General features: G+C 45.0%; 1 protein-coding gene across 5 annotated transcripts in view; it reads right to left on the bottom strand.

Annotated features, from left to right (window-relative positions):
• Positions 1-24,784, bottom strand: part of TRIM14 (tripartite motif containing 14) — a 53,462-nt gene that overhangs the window by 25,465 nt on the left and 3,213 nt on the right. For all 5 annotated transcript variants that reach the window (XM_023202977.2, XM_023202975.2, XM_026456159.1 and 2 more), the window contains exons 2-4: positions 18,610-18,705; positions 6,170-6,403; positions 1,465-1,627 (exon numbers count right to left, since the gene is read on the bottom strand). In XM_023202977.2, coding sequence (XP_023058745.1) covers positions 1,465-1,627; positions 6,170-6,403; positions 18,610-18,705 — 493 coding nt within the window. The remainder of the gene's footprint in view (positions 1-1,464; positions 1,628-6,169; positions 6,404-18,609; positions 18,706-24,784) is intronic.

Genomic DNA, 24,784 nt, shown 5'->3' with positions numbered 1-24,784 from the left:
AATCCTCACAGCAGCCCAGGAGAGGCGACTGCATTATGGTCTCCACTTTACAGATGCAGAAACAGAGGCATGGAAAAGGGAGGTGCCATGTCTAAGATGGCAGGGTTCATTAGGGTTCCACGTGGTAGACCTGGGATAGGAACCCAGGAGGCTGAGCTCCAGAGGCTGTGCCTGTGACCACTGTGCTCTCTGGCCCTTCAGAGCCACAGAACCTGCAGAATGAACGCTTCATTTGGGCCACTTTGAGTGTCCCCTTCTCAGAGGCCTTCCCAACTGCTTATATAAAACAGCTCCTCCTCCTTGTCACTTTCCTGTCTTCCATCCTGCCCTGGTTTTTTATTTTTATTATTATTTTCAAGACGGAGTCTTGCTCTGTCACCCAGGTTGATTTGCAGTGGCATGATCTCAACTCTCTGCAACCTCTGCCTCCTGGGTTCAAGCAATTGTCATGCCTCAGCTTCCGGAGTAGCTGGGATTACAGGTGCACGCCACCACGCCTGGCTAATTTTTGTATTTGTAGTAGAGATGGGATTTCACCATGTTGGCCAGGCTGGTCTCGAACTCCTGATCTCATGATCCACCCACCTCGGCCTCCCAAAGTGCTGGGATTACAGGCGTGAGCCACCACACCCGGTCTTTATTATTCTTTATAGCAGTTCCTGTCACCTGACATGTTTATATACTGTCTGTCTTCCCCTACAAAGACCATGAGCACCAAAAGATGAGAAGGAGCTTGGTTTTGTGCCCTACTATGCCTGGCACATAAGAGGGACTTGATAAATGTTCTGAATGAATCATGACAGCAGAGGTGAATGAATGAATGAATGAATGAACGAACGAACACATAAATGAATCAAAGAACAGATATTTTTGAGCACATGGTTTGTGCCAGGCCCTGCGGGGACCTCAGAGTTGGACCTAAAGCTGGTTCCTGCCCTTCACATGCTTACAAGGGGCAAGGAGGGGTCCATGTGTCCACTTCATGAGCACCCTCCAGCAGGACATGGGCAGGCCCTGGAGCAGGAAGGGAGAGAGGAGATGGCCAAAGGAGGGAGTGAGTCAGGGCTGGGCTGGCAGGAAAGGGCTTCCCAGGTGGGTGCAGCTGTGCCAGTCTGCCTTGAAGGGGTGCCAGGCCTTGGCCCCAGCCAGAGGAAGAGGAGGAGGAAGAGTTGGTCATTCCAGCTGGGAGCCCAGAGCAAGGCTGAGATGTGGCAGGCTCCCAGGAGCAATCTGGGGGCAGAAGCAGGGCAGTGTGACTAGAGAAGGGCAGGTCTCCGTCTCAGGAAGGGTTGGAGGCGAAGTGGTGAGGATGGGTTGGGCACCAGGCCCAGGAGCCCCTGACCACCCAGCCGAGGGCCTCAGTGTGGGAGAGACAGGATGTAGGCAGATGATCTTTGCGTTTGCCTCTGGGCTAAAGGGCACTAGGGAAGTTAAGGACACAAAGTTGGTCACTCGGCGACTTACTTTCCTTAAGGCGAATGTCCAATGGCGTCTGTAATGTACTCTGCACGGCTTCCACGAGGCCCTTAAAGAAGCTCTTGATGGGCTCAAAGGAGAGGGGCACGGGGTGGCACAGTTCCCCAAGGCTCATCTGCCGCTGCATCTCCTGCTCGGTGGCTGTGTATGCCTGTGTGGGCACACGGGGGTGAGGGTGGCTCTGGGAGATGCAGGCAGCATCCCAGCCTCCTGTGCTGCACTCAGGAACAAACCCACACCAGCATGCCCAGGCTCCACCTTGGCCTGGCACCTATGGTCAGCCCAGGCCACACCCCCAGGAGCAGAGCCCTGGAGCGACCACACAGCATCCCTGAGGTAGGAGCCATGCGGAAGTGTGGTTTTTCAGGGCTGGCACTGGGGATTCCTCCCTCTCCCTCCCTCCCTCCTTTCCTTCCTTCCTTCCGTGTTCATTGAGGCCTACTCTGTGCCAGCTATGTGGGCAGAGGGCGGGGTCAGGCTGACATGGGGCCCTTCCCAGAGAGGCTTCAGCCTCACACACACTGCACCACAGGTCTGCCTCGGGTACAAAAAGAGTGAGAGATCAGTCTCCCGGGGGAAGGAGCCCCTGGAGCTTATTCAAAGGTGGAGCAGGAAACCATGTTCTAAGAATGACGCCAAAGACCAGCAAGGTTCAGCTGCACTGCTGACTGAGGGGGTGTGGCCACTGCAAGGGACATGTGTCCTGTTTTGCGTCTGGACAGCCCCTCTTCAATACTTCCTGTGGTGTGTGGCTTCACTAAGGAGAAGCTAGAAACCTCCCCCTCCCAGCTGCCTTTGCACCTGTGCTGCAGGAGTGTGACCAGACGCCTCCAAGCCAAAGCGTGGATTTGGAAATGAGGGTGAAGGTAGTGATGGTGGCATGACGCGCTCAGGGACAGCAGTGGTGGGGGCTCTGGTAAGTGGTGTGAGTGGTGATGTCTTGCCCAGCAGAGTTGCCATGGGGCCTATACTGACAACAACCCCTGGACTTCGTTCCTGCTGCCCATCTTCCATCCTGACTCTCTGACCCTCCTGGAGATCCTATGAGCTACCTCATACTCTTCCATAAACTCCTTTCTTGCTTAAAACAGTTCCAGTGGCTGCACTTTCTGAAGGGCTGTCCTGGCCAGGAGTTGGAAGGAAGCTGACTGCCTCAGGTGATCAGGCTTGGCTCGCAGTGGCAGTGCTGCCCATCCGAGAAGGGGTGCACAGACGGGGGCCTCAGGAGGGAGGGAGGGTGGCCTAGCACTCAGCTGTTGGGCAGGGGCAGGCCCCACCTGGCAGCATGCTGTACATTGGGAGGAGGCTGTGAGATGGCCTCTAAGCCCCATTCAGCCTAGGAGGCCAGGAGTCTAGAGTCCAACCTCATTTTGGTGGGGAACCAGGCCTAACGTCACACCCAGAGAGCTGGAATGGAGCTGGCCAGGTGAGACTGAGCACTAGCAGGAAGTCCAGGGTGGGCAGGGAGCAGCTCCGAGGAGGTGAGAGGGGACTTAGAGGGCAGATGAGTAGGGTAGGATGAGGGGTCAATAGAGGACACATGGCACCACCTGGTAACCCCAAACTCCAGCGGCTGGCACCAGGCCTGACACACAGGTTCTCAAAACATATGTATGATGGAATAAATACATGCATGAAACCGAGCACAGCTACATTTTGCCTTTGCAGACTCAAAGAACAGAAATCCCAGCCCTTCATCTCTCAGGCCAGAAACCCAGGCATCATCTCAGGATTCCCCCTACTCATTCTGCAATTCCAATCTCCATTCCTGTGGCATCTCTTGACCTGCCTGTTTCTCCCCACCCCCACTGCCCCTGTCTTGGTCCATCATCTCTCTCCTGGACATTGTGGCCTCCTCCCAAGTTTCCTTCCAGTCTCCCAACCTGGCCTCCCCTGTCCATCTTCCACTCTGTCTCTAAAGTGACTTTTCTAAAGCACTAATCTGACCATGTGAACGCTTTCATCCCTCAGTTCAAAACACTCCCCTGGGTTGAGCGTGGGTGGCTCACGCCTGTAAACCCAGCACTTTGGGAGGCCAAGGTGGGTGGATCACTTGAGGTCAAGAGTTTGAGACCAGCCTGGCCAACATGGTGAAACCCCATCTCTATTAAAAATACAAAAATTAGCCGGGCATGGTGGCACGTGCCTATAGTCCCAGCTCTTCAAGGGGCAGAGGCAGGAGAATCCCTTGAACCTGGGAGGCAAATGTTGCAGTGAGCTGAGATTGAGCCACTGTATTCTAGCCTGGGCAACAGAGTAAGACCCTGTCTCAAAAACAAACAAAGAAACAAACAAACAAACAAACAAACAAACATTCCTGTCTCCTATCTCATTACAGGACAAAGTCTGAACTCTATGGCACATAAGGCCTTCATGAACTAACTATGGCCTATGGATCCAGCTGTGTCTCTCAATCCACCTACCCCTCCTCAAGCCAGGCTGCACCCCAACTGGTTCCCCAGCCTGTCAAGCTCTCACATGTACACTGTTCCCGTCTGTCCTCTCTGCATCCTCTCTATAGACAGTGTGCTCCTACTCATTGTCTAGCACCCAGCCCTACCATCACCTCTTCCTAGAAGTCTTCCCAGACTGCATCCTTCTCCCAGCTAGAGTGTCAGACATTTCTTGGACATAATTTTGCTAACTTCATATTTACAAAATGTTTAAGCTGTATTGTAAATAACTGTTTCTGAGCAAGTCTCCCCACGCAACTGTGAGCTCCTAATGTCCTGGCTCAGTACGTATGAATCAACACATAGAAGGTGGGAATGGTGAATGACTAAAATCAGTAGCTTTGGCACAAGAGAATTCGAAAAAAAAAAAGATGACAAAGCCCTGAAACCGTTTTCTGATGTGAGAATAGCATGCTTCCCCATGGAAGGATTCCTTTGTATTCCAAAGCCTTAAAAACGACCGTTATTTAAAAAGAGATAATTAAATGTATCACTTTGTGCATCTTGCCCCTCTTAAAGCACAATACCCATTATGCCTAGGAAAGCACCTCATCCAGAATTTGGCTGAAACAGCTGACAATGAGACACAGGCTGAACCGACTGAGGCCACATAAAGACACAAGAGTGGAAATCCCCAGCCGGGGACTGGCTTGGCTGGTTTTGTTGACCAGCTTATTTGTCTGTCTGATTTTCCAGCCAGAGCCCATACTAATCTGTGGTTAGAGTCGGTGCCACTTTTAGTCGTACCCTGCCTTGTCCCACAGCTTTTAAAGTGTCTTGCAAAGACACCTTAGAGAAGGTCCTCTAATAAGGCAAGATTTTTCTTTATAGCGAGAAAAAATGAAGCAAAGAGAAAATTAGACACAAAGTGTTTGCCACGAAGCCTTAGCCTGGTTAGTCAAGGCAGATTTGGCTCTGAACTTCCCAAGGCAAAGAAGGGAATAGGAGGAGCTCTATGAGTGGAAAAGCAATTCTAGTGCAGAAGTGACTGCACAGGGATATTGACACCAGACAAGAGTTTCTTCCACGGTTTCCTAAAGACAGAAACACCATTCTCAACAACATGCTTCCCCTAAATGTAGCAATGAGTATAGCAGGGGCTAGTTCTTTTTTTTTTTTTTTTTTTTTGTTTGAGACAGAATCTCACTCTCACCTGGGCTGGAGTGCAGCAGCGCAATCTCAGCTCACTACAACCTTTGCCTCCGTGATTCAAGTGATTCTCCCCCCTCAGCCCAGGTGCGCGCCACCACGCCCAGCTAATTTTTGCATTTTTAGTAGAGAGGGGGTTTTGCCATGTTGGTCAGGCTGCTCTCAAACTTCTGGCCTCAAGTGATCTGCCACAGGGGCTATTTCTTAGACTCTTCCTCCACAAAGCCCTGTGGCCAAGGAGTACCATTGAGCCAGCTGTGACTCAGCTTTTGAAATGTGCTCAGTAACTGCAAGGACACCTGCCTTTTCAGGAGGGGTGTCTCAATTTAAGACTACACAGGCAGGCCGGTCGCAGTGGCTCATGCCAGCACTTCGAGAGGCTGAGGTGGGCAGATCACCTGAGGTCAGGAGTTCTAGAACAGCCTGACCAACATGGAGAAATCCAGTCTCTACTAAAAATACAAAATTAGCCAGGCATGGTGGCACATGCCTATAATCCCAGCTACTTGGGAGGCTAGCCAGGAAAACTGCTTGAACCCAGGAGGCGGAGGTTGTGGTGAGCTGAGATCGCACCACTGCATTCTGGCCTGGGCAACAAGAGAGACACTCCATCTCAAAAAAAAAAAAAAAAAAAAAAAGACTATATAGGCAGAGGGCCAGTCAAGGTGCCCTGTGGGTTTAGAGTCAGACAGACCTAGACAGATAGCCAGACCTGATACCAGCCCTGCCACCTACCAGCTATATGAGACCGGGTGAGTCACTTCAATGAGCCTCAATTTTTTGTTTATAAAATGGGTGGGCCCACTTTGCAGAGTTCTGGTGAATATTAGTGCTAAGCTACACAGTGCTCAGAACACAGGGGCCTTTGAAATTGGTGGCTGTTAATAATTTAATTAGCCCAAGATGTGTATTCTCTTCCTAACAATGTATATTCTCTTGACCACTTGTGTGGGGACAAGACAGTCTACATGGTGACAAGACAATATTCCGTGTACTTGCTTAGTGTGTCAATACTGTGCTCAATGCCACAATACCTGAGACGAAGTGTGGGTGGTAGGTGGCCGCTGTAAGAGCAGTGACCCCAGCATTACCTGAAGCCTCTGGACAGGATCAGGCTCCCGGCTGATACTCCAGATCCTGTTGGAGAGATCGTTCATGACGTCAAGTTGCTCTCTGCAAGAGTCAGCTTGTTCCCCGTACACCTGGAGGGCAAGCTGCGTGTTTTTATCAATGAATTTCTTGGCCAGAGCTTCCTCTTCATCAAGTAGTAATCTGAGTTCAGTGAATTTCCCCTTCAGCCAGGTTTTACTTGATTCTGCATTAGCCTGAAAACAGAAAAACCAGTTGCAGATGACATGTCTGCCAACCAGGAAATCCAGAATAATCAACATGAAAAAAATTATAATGTCTGAAATGTGAATTCAGCAAAGTAGCCAGATACAAGATCAACTTATAAAAACCAAAGCTTTCCTAAGCACCAGCCATCACCAATAGTAAAATGCACAGAGAAATAAAGATCCTTTCGAAAATGGGAGAAAAAATAGCAAAATTTGTGGAAATAAACCTAATACAAAACCATATTTGTGACTGGGAGGGTTCGTTACTATAAAGTTATTATTTATCTCTAAATTAGTCTATAAATTTGATGAAATTCCAATCAAAATCTTAACATGCTGATTAAAAATTATTAAATCATTAGGAGACACAATAAGCATAAGAAAAGCCAACATTGCTTTAAAAAAATCAATAAAGAGAAACCTGATAACAGGTTATCTGCCTTATCTTATAACAAATGATAAATCTACAGGATCTAAAACCATGTGGCTCAAGCATAGATAAGAGGTCAAAAGCACAAAATAAAGAGCTTTTAAAAGAACTCACATTATATATGGAAATGTGTGTATGTATGTGTGGTGTAACAGTGGCATTTTAGAATAAATTTTTGTATTTTTTGTACTAAAAATATAAAAATAAAAACAATTAAAATAATATGAGATTTTCCACAATAAAAGGTTAAGGAAAACAAACAAAAAGAGAAGGTCCAGTTAAACTAAAACACTGTACATAAAGCCCAAAGAATAAATCAATTAGATGAAATACAAAACAATTATTTATTTATTTATTTATTTATTTATTTATTTATTTATATTTTTTGAGAAGGAGTTTCACTCTCGTCCAGGCTGGAGTGCAGTGGCGCGATCTTGGCTCACAGCAACTTCTGCCTCCCAGGTTCAAGTGATTCTCCTGCCTCAGCCTCCTGAGTAGCTAGGATTACAAGCACGTACCACCACACATGGGTAATTTTGTATTTTTAGTAGAGACGGAGTTTCACTATGTTGGTCAGACTGGTCTCGAACTTCTGACCTCAGGTGATCCACCTGTCTCAGACTCCCAAAGTGCTGGGATTACAGGCATGAGCCACCATGCCCAGCCCAGAAAATAGTTTTTGATCATTAGATTGGAAGACTTTTAAGAGATTGAAATGTAGTCTGTAAGGGTATGTGAAGTAGGGCATTTATATAAACTGTGGGTGGTAGGGTCTATTGGTACTTTGCTTTTAGAGGGCAATATGACAATAGGTATCAATTTTTTTTTTTTTCTTTTGAGATGAAGTTTTGCTCTTGTCGCCCAGGCTGGAGTACAATGGCAAGATCTCGGCTCACTGCAACCTCCGCTTCCCAGGTACAAGCAATTCTCCTGCCTCAGCCATGTAGCTGGGACTGCAGGTGGCCATCACCATGCCCAGCTAATTTTTGTATTTTTAGCAGAGACAGAGAGTCACTGTTGGCCAGGCTGGGTCTTGAACTCCTGACCTCAGATGATTTGCCTGCCTTGGCCTCCCAAAGTGCTGGAATTATAGGCATGAACCCCTGTGCCTGGCCTCAAAGTTTTAAATACATTTATTCTTTCATGCAGCAATTCCTCTTACTTTACTTGTATCCTAGAAAGTGCTTTCACATGTGCATGAAGATCTGCATACCAAGATTCTCTGTATATAGCTTCTGCACATAGAGAATAGAGAATAGAATTAACTGGGCGTGGTATTGGGTGTCTGTAATCCCAGCTACTTGGGAGGCTGAGGCTTGAGAATCACTTGAACCGGGGAGGTGGAGGTTGCAGTGAGCTGAGATCGAGCCACTGCACTCCAGCCTGGGCGACAAAACAAGACACTGACTCAAAAAAAAAAAAAAAAAAAAATTGAAAAATGGGCTTCACTAGCAGAAACAGAAACAACAGTAGTGGGGAGTGAATGTTCTAAGAAATAGGGTCAACCACAAACAGCTCACTAGCACTCAAGCATCCTGTTACAAGCACTCAGCTCACAGCCCACCTGCACCCAGGCATCCTGTCTGCAAGCATTCAGCTCAAGCAGCACAACCTTAGAAAACTTCCTCCAGCCCCTGCCTCTTTGCAGACAGCCTTCTTTCTGCCATCTGGCCCGTTGCTCCCTTTCAATGTATCTCCCCCTTTTCTCTAAATAAATCTGCCTTTCTAAACTCAATACTGTTGTGGTAAATTATTTTATTCCCCTATGCACCAGCCTTAGACAGTTGTTAACCATGACATATTTGCCACAATTTTCAATATGGGACATGTATATAGGTTCATTACATAAATTGTGCTACATTTGTACAATGAAATAATTTACAGCGATTACAAAGAATGCAGTGTGCTGATGCATGCTACAACATGGATGAACCTTGAAGACATCATCCCCAGTGAAATAAGCCAGACACAAAAGGACAAATAATTTATCATTCCGCTTACATGAAATATCTAGACCAGGCAAATGCATAGAGACAGAAAGTAGAGCCGACGTTACTAAGGGCTGGGAGAGGGGAAATGGGGAGTAATTGCTTGATGGTTTCAGAGTTTCTGTTTGGGATAATGAAAAAGGTTTGGAAGTAGACACAGGTGATGGCTATACAACATTGTGAATATAATTCATGCCACTGAATTGAATACTTTAAAATGGTTAGAATGGCAAATTTTATGTTATGTATATTTTATCACCATTAAAAAAAAACAAAGAAGAAAATACAACAACAAAAACAATGCAGTAGGCCAGGCGCAGTGGCTCATGCCTGTAATCCCAGCACTTTGGGAGGCCGAAGTGGGCGGCTCACGAGGTCAGGAGTTCAAGACTAGCCTGGCCAAGATGGTGAAACCCCGTCTCTACTAAAAATACAAAAAAAATTAGCCGGGCATGGTGGTGGGTGCCTGTAATCCCAGCTACTCAGGAGGCTGAGGCAGATAATTGCTTGAACCCGGGAGGCGGAGGTTGCAGTGAGCTGAGATCACGCCACTGCACTCCAGCCTGGGCAACAGAGCGAGACTCCGTCTCCAAAAACAAACAACAACAACCAAAAACAATGCAGTAGACCTATATGTCCTAGCAGGGAAAGTTCTCCAAAAAGGTGAAAAAGAACAAGCTGCAGAATAATACATGCAAGACGATCCAAATTTATGTAGAACATAATAAAACAAAACCTGTATATGGATGTATGTATACATCTATATATTTGCAAGTGCAATTAAAATGTCTGTTACTAGTGGTCATATTTGGCAAGAGGCATGGGATTGGGGGTATGGAAAAAGAGAGGCTCTCACTTTGTACTTTATATAGTTCCATACCGTACCATTGTTCAAATTTTAAAAATGACCATTTGTTCAGGTATTATTTACACAATTAACAAAGCACTAAAGCTGGGCACTGTGGCTCACGCCTATAATCCCAGCACTTTGGGAGGCCGAGGCGGGTGGTCAAGAGATCAAGACCATCCTGGCCAACATGGTGAAACCCTGTTTCTACTAAAGATACAAAACATTAGCCAGGTATGGTGGCAGGCACCTGTAGTCCCAGCTACTCAGGAGGCTAAGGCAGGAGAATCGTTTGAACCCGGGAGGCAGAGGTTGCAGTGAGCCAAGATTGCGCCACTGCACTCCAGCCTGGTGACAGAGCGAGACTCTGTCTCAAAAAAAAAAAAAAAAAAAAAAAAAAATTAAACATAGGCCAGCCCCCTTCCTCAGCCCAAACATCTACACAGTCCACATAGCAGAATGACCTCAGCCCAGCCAATCACAAGGGGTGGGCAGGCTCCCATGATACCATGTTCTCAGGGGGACAGCAGCAAACATGAGATGAGTTCTCTAAATCTGTGTTTCCTATCCACTGCTCCAGGCAGTGGATAGGTTCCGAAGCTAGCTCATACCGCAGGCCTACGGATTATATTGGCTTTAAGCTAGCCTGGGAATTAGTCCACATTTACATGGTTGCAATGGGTCAATGAGCCTGGACACAAATATATATTTACTGAATGACCAAATGAAGAAAATAAAATGTATTTCAAACTCTTGATTTATGAACACGTTGAAGCAACGTAAGTACACAGAGGACCTTTGTAGAGAAACCAAGAGGCACATATCTCCTCCCAACCAAGTTATGCTCCAAGCAGTTTTTACAGATCCACTTTGTAAAGTAGAAAATACAAAAGAAGCTTCATGACACTATACCTTGTTCTAACTCCCAGCACAGTGGTAACCAGTATGGAAAACAGCCACCAGAAAACTTCTTGTATAAGCAGATAAGGCTGATTATGCAATATGGTCAGAAAGGGTTAGAGAGAGAGGGAAGGGTAGACAGAGAGAGGACAAGAGAGCAAGAGAATACACTGGTCATGAAATAAGGAAGTACGCCATTTGGTTTGGGTCCCATTGGTTCAAAGTGAAACTGCATCCCAGCTGAACTGGGCTGGACTTTGAAGAGGGCTGGTGGCTGGGTGAGGGCCTAACAGAGTCCAGCTGAGTGGGGTCTAGGGACTGTGGAAGAGAAACAAGCTGACCAGCCATGAAACCCTAGTCAGGGAAGGCTGGGGGATTTTGCAGAGTGTGGGCTACTCTGTGAATCTACCTCTGGGTCCTGTGGAGAGTGAGGAGATGAAAGGAGGGTGCTATTTTGCTGAAAACTGAGTATGACTTCCAACAACCCTCCCATGGATGCCTCTCATGGGATGCACCACCAGGGAAAGGAGGCATGCTGTCCAACTTTGCCCAGATCACGTTAGCATGGAGACTCTTTAGACTCTGGTATGGTGGCAATGGCAGGCAGGAAGAGGCAGGGAGTGGCCATGCCCAGCAGGCGCGATGGACACCAGTGGCATTGTCAAGGTCAGCAGCATGGCCTGGCAGGATCTCCATCTTTTCGTTTCCAGTCTGGCAAAGGCTGGTTCACGTCCCCCCACTGGTCCCTTGATCCCAAATCATGGCTCAGTCCCTACAGCTCCTATGGGTCACAGAGAAAGGCATGGAGCCAGCAACTGAGGCTCTTTATTCCACCTGCAGGGGTTCTGGGTCTGGTGCCAGCTGGGCCCTTGCGTCTCAGGTCCATTTCCTGCCCATCCCCAGCTCTGCTCTGTAGGACAGAGGGGCTGAGCCCTGCAGACTGCATTTTCAGGATCCTCCTTCAGGCTGGCTTTAACCAATGGGAAGGGGAGCTAGAGGAGAATCAGGGGGTGAGGGCAAGGGAGCAGCCAGGGCATCCCTCCCACCAGGGCAGTGGCTCCAGGAATGGCTGCCTCCATCTTCCAGCTTCCAAGGACAGGCCCATTCTGGTTCCAGCTTCTGTTCAGGTGGCCTTGGCCCCTGCACTCTGTTAACACTAGCCCAGGGGTGGAGATGGATTCCTGTGGGTGCTAAACACCTCACCACCTTCTAGTTGGCTTTTTAGCCTCTTCCATGCTTGTGTCACCATTCCCTGCATTAATTCCCGCTGTCTGAAACCTTCAAAGTGGCTTCTGTCTTCCTGAGTGGACTTCTTGGATGAATGGAGCTGTGGTCCCAGGTCCTACCTTGCTATGTGATCAATGACAAAGTATTTCCTCTTCCTGGATGCCCCTATCTTTAAGGACCTTTCAGCTTCGACATTTTTTTTTGTTTGTTTGCTTTTTTGAGACGGAGTATTGCTCTGTCGCCCAGGCTGGAGTGCAGTGGCAAGATCTCAGCTCACTGCAACTGCTGCCTCCCAGGTTCAAGCAATTCTCCTGCCTCAGCCTCCTGAGTAGCTGGTATTACAGGCATGTGCCACTACACCTGGCTAATTTTTCTATTTTTAGTAGAGAAGGGGTTTCACCATGTTGGCCAGGGTGGTCTGGAACTCCTGCCTCGGCCTCCCAAAGTGCTGAGATTACAGACGTGAACCACCAAATCCAGCCTCAGCTTTGACATTCTAAATCCCTAACTATATCTGGATTCAATAGAAACTACCCAACTACACACACACACACACACACACACACTTTTTTTTCATTTATAAAGGAATCAAAAGCTCACTGTATAAAATGTGGAAGATTCTGAAAGATCATAGCCACTCTGCTGTTGTCATCTAATCCCAGTTTGAGTAAAAAGTTAGGGTAGAAGGCCATGTATTGAATTTTCCCTACACCTGATGTACTGGCCCCCGTTTTAGTCTGTTTTCTACTGCTTATAACAAAACCGGAAACTGGGGACTTTATAATGAAAAGGGATTTATTCTTATAGTTATGGAGGCTAGGTCCCCAGATCAAGGGGCCACATCTGGTGAGGACCTTCGTGTTGATGAAGACAGATATAGTTTAGATAATTGTCCCCCCGCCCCTCCCAAATCTCATGTAGAATTGTAATCTCCAGTGTTGCAGGTGGGGCCTGGTGGGACGTGATTGGATCATGAGGGTGGATTTCTCATGAATGGTTTCGCACCATCCCCTTGGAGCTGTCCTCTTGGTGGTGAGTGAATTCTCACAAGATGTGGCTGTTTAGAACTGTGTGGCTCCTCCCCCCTCTCTTGCTCTTGCTCTTGCTTCATCTTCACCATGAGTAAAAGCCTCCTGGGGCCTCCTCAGAAGCTGAGCAGATGCCAGCACCATGTTTCCTGTACAGCTGCAGAACTGTGAGCCAATTCAATCACTTTTCTTTATAAATTACCCAGCCTCAGGTATTTCTTTAGAGCAATGCAAGAATGGCCTAATACAGAGACTCTCTGCAGGGCCCCAAGGTGGCACAGGGCATTGCACGGTGAGGGGACTGAGCACTCTAACATGCTAGTTCCGGTCTCTCTTCTGCGCCTTATAAAACACCGGCCCCACTCCAGTGATAACCCTTTCATCCATTAATCCATGAATGGATTAGTCCATTCATGAGGGCAGAACCCTCATGACCCAATCAAGACTTTTTAAGACCTTTTTATCGGGTCATGAGGTATAACATCGCCTCTTCAATCGCCTCTCAACATTGCCACATTGGGAATTAAGTTTCAACATGGAGCTTCAGAAGGGGCAAACATTTAAACCATGACACCACCTGGGATGGCATGATGGGAGAGGTAATCAGCCTACGAATGAGGATATAAGAGAAAATCACTTAATGGGTGTCAGCTGGGAATTAATGGCCAAGTCCTTAATTGTTCTCTAGAAGGAACTGGTTGGGCCTGGTCATTGGCTTCTGAACAACAGACTTTGGACCATGTATACATTTTATTGATTTTAATGTGTTTACAGACCTGTTTTATGGATTAATTTGTAGGCAAATGAATGGAATTTCCCCTAGTGTTACCTCTATGTAAATAAGAACCGAGCCACACAGTTGCCCCAGACCTCTCTGCCACAAACTACGCCTGCCACAATTCAACAGAAGGCATTGGGATACTTACACACGTTTGTGCTTATTGTAAATGCATCACTTCTAGGGTTGTGTCCTGAAGGAAATAAACCACGGTGACCAAAATAATTACCAAACTGTCTGAAAATTAGGTAACTACCTTAATGAATCACAGGAGATTCATATAATGGAAGATACAGCCTCTAATACTGACATTGAAAAAGAACTTTTAATGACATAGAAAAGTGTTATGATCCTGAACAAAAACAACAAAAATCCATATATAAAAGCAACATATAGTTTTGGTTAATAAGGGAGGAGCTGACATGGAAAATCCCCCTTTCTACTTCAAACACAGAGAAATGCTGATAAAAATGAGCAAATTTTAAAATTTTATCACCGAGTGCCAAATAAAACAAACACAGAACTTTGGGAGGCCAAGGTGGGCAGATCACTTGACGTCAGGAGTTCGAGACCAGCCTGGTCAACATAGTGAAACCCCATCTCTACTAAAAATGCAAAAATTAGCCAGGCATGGTGGTGGGCACTGGCAGTCCCAGCAAGTCAGGAGGCTGAGGCAGGATAATCGCTGGAACCCAAGAGGCGGAGGTTGCAGTGAGCTGAGATCATGCCACTGTGCTCTAGCCTTGGCGACAGTTTGAGACTCCGTCTCAAAAAACAAACAAAAACAAAATAAAACAAACAAACAAAGGATATTCACTGGTGCCAAAACCAAAAAGGAAACACGGTGTGAGTGACCTGGCAGGAGCTGAAGCTAAGCAACCTGGAAGGAGTGGAGCCAGAGGTGCATGCATGCAGATGAAAGCCACACCACAATGGGGCCTGGCCATCCAGGGGGAGCACAGGGTACCTGGCCGCATTCCAGCTGAGAGTGGAAATGAGTAACCTGCATCAAGTCAGATGCACAAAGAGCTGCTCCATCCATCAACTAGGCACCAGAAAAACTCCACCCACTGGCCCATGGAAAAGAAAAGGAATCTAGTCATCCATCCAGGGTCACAGGTGAAAAGAAAGTCTTCAGCAAAACAAATAAAACAACAGGTTTGCATTAAGCAGGGCTGCAGTCCAAATTCATGGAAACTCAAAACTGAAAAATAATATGAAAATGAGTCTGGAGCTACTGAAACTCATAGCATCCCCTGAAGATGCTCATGTCACAATGCTCTGAAGGGGCACACTCACAATCTATGGTGTATTGGACTTCTATGGTAAATACCTACTGGAGACAAGACGATAATACATGTGACAAACCACACAAGAAAATGAACCACTATGCCTCACCTCCAGTTTGGGGATATATTAGAATTGTATGTACAATATGACTCAAGCTACATTAAAAGCATATGAATATATAGGAAAAAAATCTCGAAATGTGAATAACAGTTGGCCTGAAGTGGCAGGATGTAGGATTATGGATGAATTTTTAAAAATCTGTTTATTGATCAGGAATTGAAATATAAATGTTCACAGGAGCCAGGTTGTTAACACTGAAGGAAGTGGGCAGGGTAGAGCTGGGAGATCCCATGCCATGGGAGTAGCCGTTGCTCAGCTCCATCTGCCCCGACATGAGAGTGCAAGCATAGGGTGGCAATATCTTTCTGATTTCCTAAATATAAATTTTTATACAAATACATCTCAGGTTTAAAATGCTGACTACTAATTCCATTTTTATTACTACCTTATGAAGGCCACTTAGCTATAAGCCTAACAAAACATGCAGAATTTGTATGCTGAAAATTATAAAATGGTGATGAAAGAAAACAAAGATCTAAATAAATGGAAAGATATACCATGTTCATGGATTGGAAGAAAACATAGTAAAAATGTCAATTCTCCCCAAATTGATAAACAGGTTTAACATAATTCCTATCAAAATCCCAACAAACTCTTTTTCTTTTCTTTCTTTCTTTCTTTCTTTTCTTTTTTTTTTTGAGACAGGGTCTTGCACTGTCACCCAGGCTGGTGTGTAGTGGCATGGTCATAGCTCACTGCAACTTCAACCTACTGGGCTCAAGCGATCCTCCCACATCAGCCTCCTGAGTTGCTGGGACTACAGGCATGTGCCACTACACCTGGATGATTTTTTAATTTTTTGTAGAGATGGCAAACAAGCAATGAATAGATACTCAACATCACTAGCCACCGGGGGAATGCAAATTAAGACCATGATAAGGTATCATTACACACAGGTTATACAGGTTAAGATAACAACTTGTGACAATGCCAAATGTTGTCAAAGATGCAGAAAAACACTCTCTCATGCATTGCTGGTGGGAATGTAAAATGGCACAACCACTCTAGAAAAGCATTTGGCAGTTTCTTAAAAAACAAAACAGGCAAGTGCCATATGACCCAGCAACAGCACTCCTGGGCATCTAACACAGAGAAATGAAAACTTACGTCCACACAGAAACCTGGACACAACTGTTTAAAGAAGCTTTATTTGTAATAGCCCTAGACTGTACCAGACGGCCTACAATAGGTAAATGGTTAAAAAAAAACCTCTATGGTACATCCATACTACCTGATTAGTGGAATATTACTACTCAGCAATACATGGGAATGAACTAGTGGTTCTCACAACAACTTGGGTGGATCCCAAGGGCATTCTGCTGAGTGAAAAATACCTCAAAAAGTCATTTTCCATTTTTATGACATTTTCAAATGCCACAATTATCAAACAAATTAATAACTGCCAGGGGTTAGGGATTGCCTGGGGGGAGACAGTGGGTAGGGAAGTGGCCATAAAGGTGTAGAAGAAGGTAGATCTTTTTTTTTTTTTTTTTTTAGATGGAGTCTTGCTCTGTCATCCAGGCTGGAGTACAGAGGTGTGATCTTGGCTCACTGCAATCTCCACCTCCTGGGTTCAAGTGATCCTCCCACCTCAGCCTTCTGAGTAGCTTGGATTATAGGCAACACCATTCCTGGCTATTTTTTGTATTTTTTTTTTTTTTAGTGGAGATGGGGTTTCATCATGTTGGCCAGGCTGGTCTTGAACTCCTGACCTCAAATGATCTGCCTGCCTCAGCCTTCTAAAGTGCTGGGATTATAGGCGTGAGCCACCTCGCTTGGCCTAGAAGAAGGTAGAACTTGGTTGTGATGGAATAGCCTGCATTTTGATTGCAACGGTAGTTACGCAAATCTATACATGTGATAAGTTGATGTAAAACTATATACACATACCATCCATTTTTTTATTTGGACAGTGTGCTATAGTTATGTAACAAATAACCCTTGGGGAAAACTAAGTCAAGGTACACAAAACTCTACTATTTTCGCAACTTCCTCTAAATCTATAAAAAGTTAAAAAGTTAGTTGGGGGAAAGGGTCAAGAGAAAGAGAACCATTCCTTAGATTAAGCTGAAACCTACCCCATGCCATCCCTCAGGCCAAGCTTGGACAGCTCGGAATGTGGCAACAAATTTGTAAACTTTCTTAAAATATTATGAGATTTTGGGGATTTTTTTTTTTTTTAAGCTCATCAGCTATCGTTAGTGTTAGTGTATTTTATATGTGGCCCAAGACAATTCTTCCAGTGTGGCCCAGGGAAACCTTAGACCCTCCACATGGGTCCTAATTCTTTTCTTGGGGGCCCTCAAAGCATATCTGCTCAGGCATTTGCAGACAAGGAGCCTGATCTTCAGGCCTCCCCACAGCTCCTCCAACGTGACAGCTTTCACTTTCTAAATCCTTTGGTACCATTTATCTCCAAGCCCAGAGTTCTGCTCATGAAGACATGAGGGACACTATTAATGATTAAGCTGGGGCCACAGGTGTGACCCACAAATGTCCTCAGGGTACCGGCAAACTGTCATGAAGACACCTAACAGAGAATGGATTTTAGGTAAATGTGGGAGCCCATTCTGTGGCCTGGCCTGGTCACAGGAGAAACTGGGTACCAGCTTCTCCCATGGTCAGAGCCACTCCTCCTCTTGTGTGAATCAGTCAGGGGTTCCTTTTTTTTTTTTTTTGATAGGATCTTGCTCTGTTGCTCAGGCTGGAGCGCAATGACGTGATCCTAGGTCACTGCAGCCTCAAGCTTCAGGGCTCAAGTGATCTTCCCACCTCAGCCTCTCAAACAGCTGGGACTGCAGGCGTGCACCACCATGCCTGGCTATTTTATTTTCAGTAGAGATGGGGGTCTGATTATCTTGCCTAGGCTGGTCTCGAACTCCTGGGCTCAAGTGATCCTCCAGCCTCGGCCTCCCAAAGTGCAGAGCAGGGGTTCTTCCAGCTCTCAGTGGGACAGGCCCCAGGAGGGCCTCCCACCCCAGCCCTCACTGCGAGGAGGGAGCAACAGAGGATGCAAGGGGAAGGGACCAGCCCCTGAGGCCTAAAAACACAACTTTGTCATGGTCAAAATGGTTACTTAGAAAAACGTCAGTCTCAACTTTCCATTAAAAATCCACAGAGAATCCAAACATCATTATGAAAGGAGAGTGAAGAAAGTACCTATTTGTGGAACAGATCTACACCCTACTTGCTTTCTTTCAGCATGGCAGTGGAATTAAAGAGATATCTGCATATTTCTTAAGCTGTGTTTTGCTTTGTTTAAGGCAATTTGGGATAATGGGCTAGTTACTCCAAGAGAGTGGCAGATGACACTAAGGAACCAGAGATTTGCCACAAAGCAAAGGAAACCGGAGCTCAGGGACCCTCACTTGCAGGGCCCGATCATGGTCTTGCACCTAATTTTATCTGTAATTTTGTGTTCTTTTTCTAAAGAACCCTGAATTACAGTAGCTCCAGGCCCCACCAAACTCAATCTGCCCCTTCGCAGTTGGTTTTTATTTTTCACTGGCTCCATATTGGGGGTCCCTTTTGTCTGGGGGGGAAATGTGAGTCTTTCCATGGGAATGAGGAAGAAATGTCCACTTGCCTTGAGCTTCTCGGTGGCATCTTCTATCTGGGTTATGTTGTCAATGTGCTGCTGCTTCTTGATTGCCAGCTGCTTTAAACATTCTTGGCTGAGTTTCTGTGCAGGAGGGAGTTAGGAAAAAAGTCATAATACTGTCACTTTCCAAATAACAGGCCCCCCGCAGAGGTCACCTCCTCTTACCCTTGTATTCTTTTCCAATGAAGGCATCTGAAGGTGAGGTGACTAGCCCAAAGTCAAGTGGCAAGTTAGTGGATGAGCTGGGACTAGGACCTCTCTGATCCTTGGAGGTCTGCATCAGGTATGCCTCAAATCTTGATTTGCACCCCCTCCTCACACTTTACTTTATCTAGGACAAGTCTTGCTTGTGACTTGCTTTCCCAGTCTTTCAAGTAGGACTTCAAGGCAAACAGCTTGGGGTCTGGGAAAGAGCATCTACTTATTGAGTATTAACTGAGCACCTATTATGTGCTGGGCCTTGTTCCAGGTGCTGCCCTCATGAAACATACATTCCAGGGAGTCTGTGACCCTCTGGCCCTGGACTACATGAGAGGTCAGTGGGGTTCATGCTTCCTGCTCTTCCCACCTTCCATATCTCTGCTTTTTGAAATTGCTGTTTTCTCCAAAGTCTGTTCTGCACTCCCTTCCCTAAGGGTGTGATCTCACCTCCATCTTAGCCTTTCTTACAGCTGGCCTTACACTCAGCTGCTGGGCCCAGATCTGGCTGCCCCATTGACTGGGAGCTTCTTGAGGGCAGGTTTGCTTCATTCCCACTCCCCACAGGGACCAGGGGGTGACCCAGAAGTGTTTGCTGAATTGAACAGAATTATCAGGGGCTAGTCAGTCATGATGGCTCATGTCTGTAATCCCAACACTTTGGGAGGCTGAGGTAGGAGGATCACTTGAGTCCAAGGAGTTCGAGACCAGCCTGGGCAACACAGTGAGACTCTGCCTCTACCATAAATAAATAAATAAATAAATAAATAGCTGGGCGTGGTGGCATGCACCTGTAGTCCTAGCTACTTGGGAGAATGAGGTCAGGGGCGAGTCACCTGAGCCCAGGAGGTTGCAGTGAGCCATGATCATGCCACTACGCCACTGCACTCCAGCCTGGGCAACAGAGTGAGAATCTATTTCCAAAAAAAAAAAAAAAAAGAATTTATCGTCGGGAGCTGCCAGCTTCTCCCCCAACCAGCCAGGGAACTCTTCCAGGTCAGGGAAGGATCTGATCTATTCCTTGACTCATGGCCCAAAATGTATGCTGAATAGATGTTCGGTGAATGATGGATGGATGAATGAATAATGGGTGAATGGATAGGAAACTGGGTATGTGGATGCAAAATGAGTGTTCACAGTGTCAACCTTACATAATGCGATTCAAGAGCTAAGCATGGTGGCTTGCATCTGTAATCCCAGCTACTCAGGAGGCTGAGGTGGGAGGATCACTTAAGGCCAGGAGTTTGAGACCAGCCTGGGCAACATAGCAAGACCCCATCTCTACCAAAAATCAACAAAACAAAACAAAAAACCTGGCTGGGCATGGTGGAGAAGCCTCAAGTCCCAGCTGCTTGGGAGGATGACATTCACAGGCTACAGAAATGATTAGCAAAGAAATAAATTGATGGTGGCTAGCTTTGTTTAATGAACTATTCAGGCAAAATAGTTAAGAATGAAAAAATAAAATACATGTAAATGGGATAAAAGTTTATAAATGAACATTTCATAGTTTTAAAAATTGTTTTCATGCTGGGCACAGTGGCTAATGCCTGTAATCCCAGCACTTTGGGAGGCCAAGGCGGGCAGATCACCTGAGGTCGGGAGTTCGAAACCAGTCTGACCAACATGGAGAAACCCCATCTCTACTACAAATACAAAATTAGCCAGGCGTGGTGGTGCATGCCTGTAATCCCAGCTACTCGGGAGGTTGAGGCAAGAGAATCGCTTGAACCCAGGTGGCGGAGGTTGCAGTGAGCCAAGATCACACCATTGCACTCTAACCAGGGCAACAAGAGTGAAATTCCGTCTCAAAAACAAACAAACAAACAAACAAACAAACAAAAATTGTTTTCAGTAACTTAGTATCACGTTATGTTAAATTAAGTAATAGGTCATCATAAAATGTCTGAATCATTTATATGGTATAGAAAAGCTAAATATATTTCAATCTGTTAACAAAAAAAATTTAGGAGCCATCTTTCTAGAAATTATGAAATTATTTTCATCTACAAATGCTGGTAGAAAACAGCTAAAAATTACTTACTTCCTAGATTTTTCACTGGAAATTTGGGTTACTAAGAGTGAAAATTATAGTTAATATATGTGATTAAAACTACTTGATATAAAAGAAACAATTCTATTTACAGAGGGTATAGAGAAAGTCAGATGTGTTTTTGGTAAAGACTGTTGAAAGAGTAATTTTTCTTTTGCATGAGAGAGAACTTTGTGTAGTCAAAATGATAACGGGAAAAGGGAAGTAAATTTTTGTCCTAACGTAGAATGCCAAAATAAAAAGGAAGTATAGGACAAAACTGAAGATTTAAGCAAATTCTAGAAGGTCTGTGGAAGATTAATCTCGTAAAAGACATTTTGTATGTGATCAAATTGGTTAAAATAAGAAGGAAATGGCTGGCTGCAGTGGCTCATGCCTGTAATCCCAGAACTTTGGGAGGCCGAGGCAGACAGATCACAAGGTCAGGAGTTTGAGACCAGCCTGACCAACACGGGTAAATCTCATCTCTACTAAAAATACAAAAATTAGCTAGGTGTGTTGGCAAGCGCCTGTAATCACAGCTACTCAGGAGACTGAGGCAGGAGAATCACTTGAATCTGGGAGGTGGAGGTTGTAGTGAGCAGAGATCACGCCACTGCACTCCAGCCTGAGTGACAGAGCAAGACTCCATCTCCAAAAAAAAAAGAAATCAGAAGGAAATGGCTGGTGCGGTGGCTCACGGCTGTAATCCCACCACTTTGGGAGGCCAAGGCAGGTGGATCACCTGAGGTCAGGAGTTTGAGACCAGCCTGGCCAACATGGTGAAACCCAAATTCCTTATGAACTGTCTCATTGCCACTGCACTCCAGCCTGGGCAACAGCAGCGAAACTCTATCTCAAAAAAAAAAAAAAAAAAAAAAAAAGAAGGAAATTTTAAATAAGTTTTTCTAAAACTTAAGTATTAATATCAAAAGTATACTCATGTAAGGCCAGAATCTGGGCTCCTGTGTTGGAACAACCACTGGGTTTTATCAGAGCATTGATCTGCTCTTTAATAGAAAATGGTGAGAGATTATTGAAGGTTTATGGAAATCTTATCTTGTGTAATCAAAACTGACTGAATTGGATGATTGATAATATACTAATGCATAAGTAATTTTTTTCTTTTTTTGAGGCAGGGTCTCACTTTGTCACCCAAGATGAAGTTCAGTGGTGCAATCTTGGCTCACTGCAGCCTCGACCTCCCAGGCTCAAGCAATCCTCCTGCCTCAACCCCCCAGGTAGCTGGGACTATAGGCACATGCCACCACAACCAACTAATTTTTGTATCTTTTGTAGAGACAGGGTTTCACCATGTTGCTCAGGCTGGTGTTGAACTCCCGAGCTCAGGTGATCTGCCTGCTTTGGCCTAACAAAGGGCTGGGATTATAGGCATGAACCACTGTGCCTGGCCTAAAAGTAAAACTTGTTGTTCTCCTTTGAATAAAAATGTAATGCAGTATTAATAAGAGACGGTAAAAGATGTATTTATTTTCGCATAGATGGCAAAGAAAAGGTAACAGGGGAGAGTCTGTCCCATGCTGTCTTTTTTAGGTCTCTTGATTGAGACCTGAATCTCCTCTATCAGAGTGATTTTTGCTTTTTGAAATCTTTGAATTATCATTTTGGCTAAATTAATTACCATTATTTTGTAGCGACCTGTGATTCTATTTTGATCATGTATTTGAAAACTTTCTTATTTTTATATCAAGTGTTTTAAACCTTTAATATTTGAGATACTTTACAAAATTAAATTTTAAATTCAAAAATTAAGTCTTTTTGACCCAAGCTAACTTGGGCATAACCGGAACCCCTGGAAGTCCAAAAGAGACACATTAAGCTTCTTTGGTATGGCAAAGTCATATGGGAAATACTGTCAAATAAGAAATGCTGTTTAACTTTCTTTGAGTTATATTTATAAAAGTATATTACTAATGTGTTCCAAAATTGTATGAGATTCCTAAAAGTCTGATATGTCTTGGTATATGTTATCAGTATATCATTATCATAATTATTATGATAAACTGTTATATGCCACACAAATAACCAAATATCCTAGTCAATTTCATCTTTGACCATGGCTATTCTAAGCCTTTTATCATCCAGAGACAATTTTTATTTTACTTTGATTCTTTTAAAAAAAAGTCATCTATAATCAGCTACACACCAAAATTTGCTTCTTCTTTAAGGATATCTTTGGAAAAAACCCTGACAAGTACTCTTGAATACAGGTTTCTGGTAACTTCAGAGATCATACCACTGGACTAAGTAAAAGCTTCCAGAACTCTAATAAAAACTTGAGGCATTCATGAAGACTGATAACCCAACATCAAACAGAGCAAGAATTATTTACATGGGACTAAACTGACAGAGGATAAAAGTGATTTTTATGATTTAAAAAATTTGAAACAATGCTGATTCTTTTTATATTGTTTTTCAGTAAAGAAAATTTTTTCTTTTGTCACAGCAACTGGATAAAGTATACTTTTGTGAGCAAAATTGAAATATTTGTCTTTCTCTTTACCTGATTTCTCCAAAATTTGCAAACTATTTGTGAGTATTTATTTTATTTTTTATTTTCATTTTTAAATTATTATTATTATTATTATTATTATTATTATTATTATTTGAGACAGAGTCTTGCTCTATCACCCAGGCTGGAGTGCAGTGGCACAATCTCGGCTCACTGCAGCCTCTGCCTCCCAGGTTCAAGCAATTCTCTTACCTCAGCCTCCCAAGTAGCTGGGACTACAGGTACATGCCACCAAGCTTGGCTAAGTTTTCTTTTTTTCTTTTTGAGGCGGAGTCTTGCTCTGTTGCCCAGGCTGGAGTGCAGTGGTGCAATCTTGGCTCACTGCAACCTCTGCCTCCTGGGTTCAAGCAATTCTCCTGCTTCAGCCTCCCGAGTAGCTGGGATTACAGGTGCCCGCCACCATGCCCAGCTAATTTTTGTATTCTTAGTAGAGATAGGGTTTCACCATATTGGTCATACTCCTGACCTCCTGACATTGGTCTCAAACTCCTGACCTCGTGATCCATCCACCTTGGCCTCCCAAAGTGCTGCGATTACAGGCGTGAGCCACTGCACCTGGCATAATTTTTATATTTTTAGTAAAGACGGGGTTTCACCACGTTGGCCAGGCTGATCTCTAACTCCTGACCTCAACTGATCTGCCCACCACAGCCTCCCAAAGTGCTAGGATTACAGGCGTGAGCCACTGCACCTGGCTATTGTAATTTTATGACAATATAGTTATTTGCATAAGTTCAGTAAGAATATGTTTTCTTTCATAACAGGCCACATTGGAGACTCTGGTAATTTTACCAAGGCTTTGACTGAAATGATATAGCTTCATATATGACCAGACTACTTTGAGGAACTGAAGTTGACTTTACAGAGCCATAAAAAGTCCCTTGGTGGCCAGGCTTGGTGGCTCAGGCCTGTAATCCCAGAACTTTGGGAGGCTGAGGTAAGTGGATCACTTGAGTCCAGAAGTTTGAGACCAGCCTGGGGAACATAGTGAGACTCTGCCTCTATTAAAAAATGTTAACAAGAATAAAATAAAATACAATAAAAGGGGGCCCAGCACTTTGGGAGACTGAGGTGGGCAGTTCACTTGAGGTTGGGGTGTTCAAGATCACCCTGGCCAACATGGTGAAGCCATATATCTACCAACAAATACAAAAATTAGCCAGGAGTGGTGGTGCACACCTGTAGTTCCAGCTACTCAGGAAGCTGAAGTGGGAGAATCACTTGAACCTGGGAGGCAGAGGCTGCAGTGAGCCAAAATTGCACCACTGCACTCCAGCCTGGGCAATGCAGTGAGACCCTGTCGCAAAAAAAAAAAAAAAAAAAGAATCTTGGAAAGACTGGACTGGTTTGGTACCTTGTCTACACAGTTCCCTTACAAGGTTCCCGACCTTGTGGTA

Source organism: Piliocolobus tephrosceles, chromosome 14 (assembly GCF_002776525.5).
Source record: "Piliocolobus tephrosceles isolate RC106 chromosome 14, ASM277652v3, whole genome shotgun sequence".
Classification (NCBI taxonomy): domain Eukaryota; kingdom Metazoa; phylum Chordata; class Mammalia; order Primates; family Cercopithecidae; genus Piliocolobus; species Piliocolobus tephrosceles.
The sequence above is the reverse complement of the archived record's forward strand: the minus strand, read 5'-3'. Positions and strand labels throughout refer to the sequence as shown.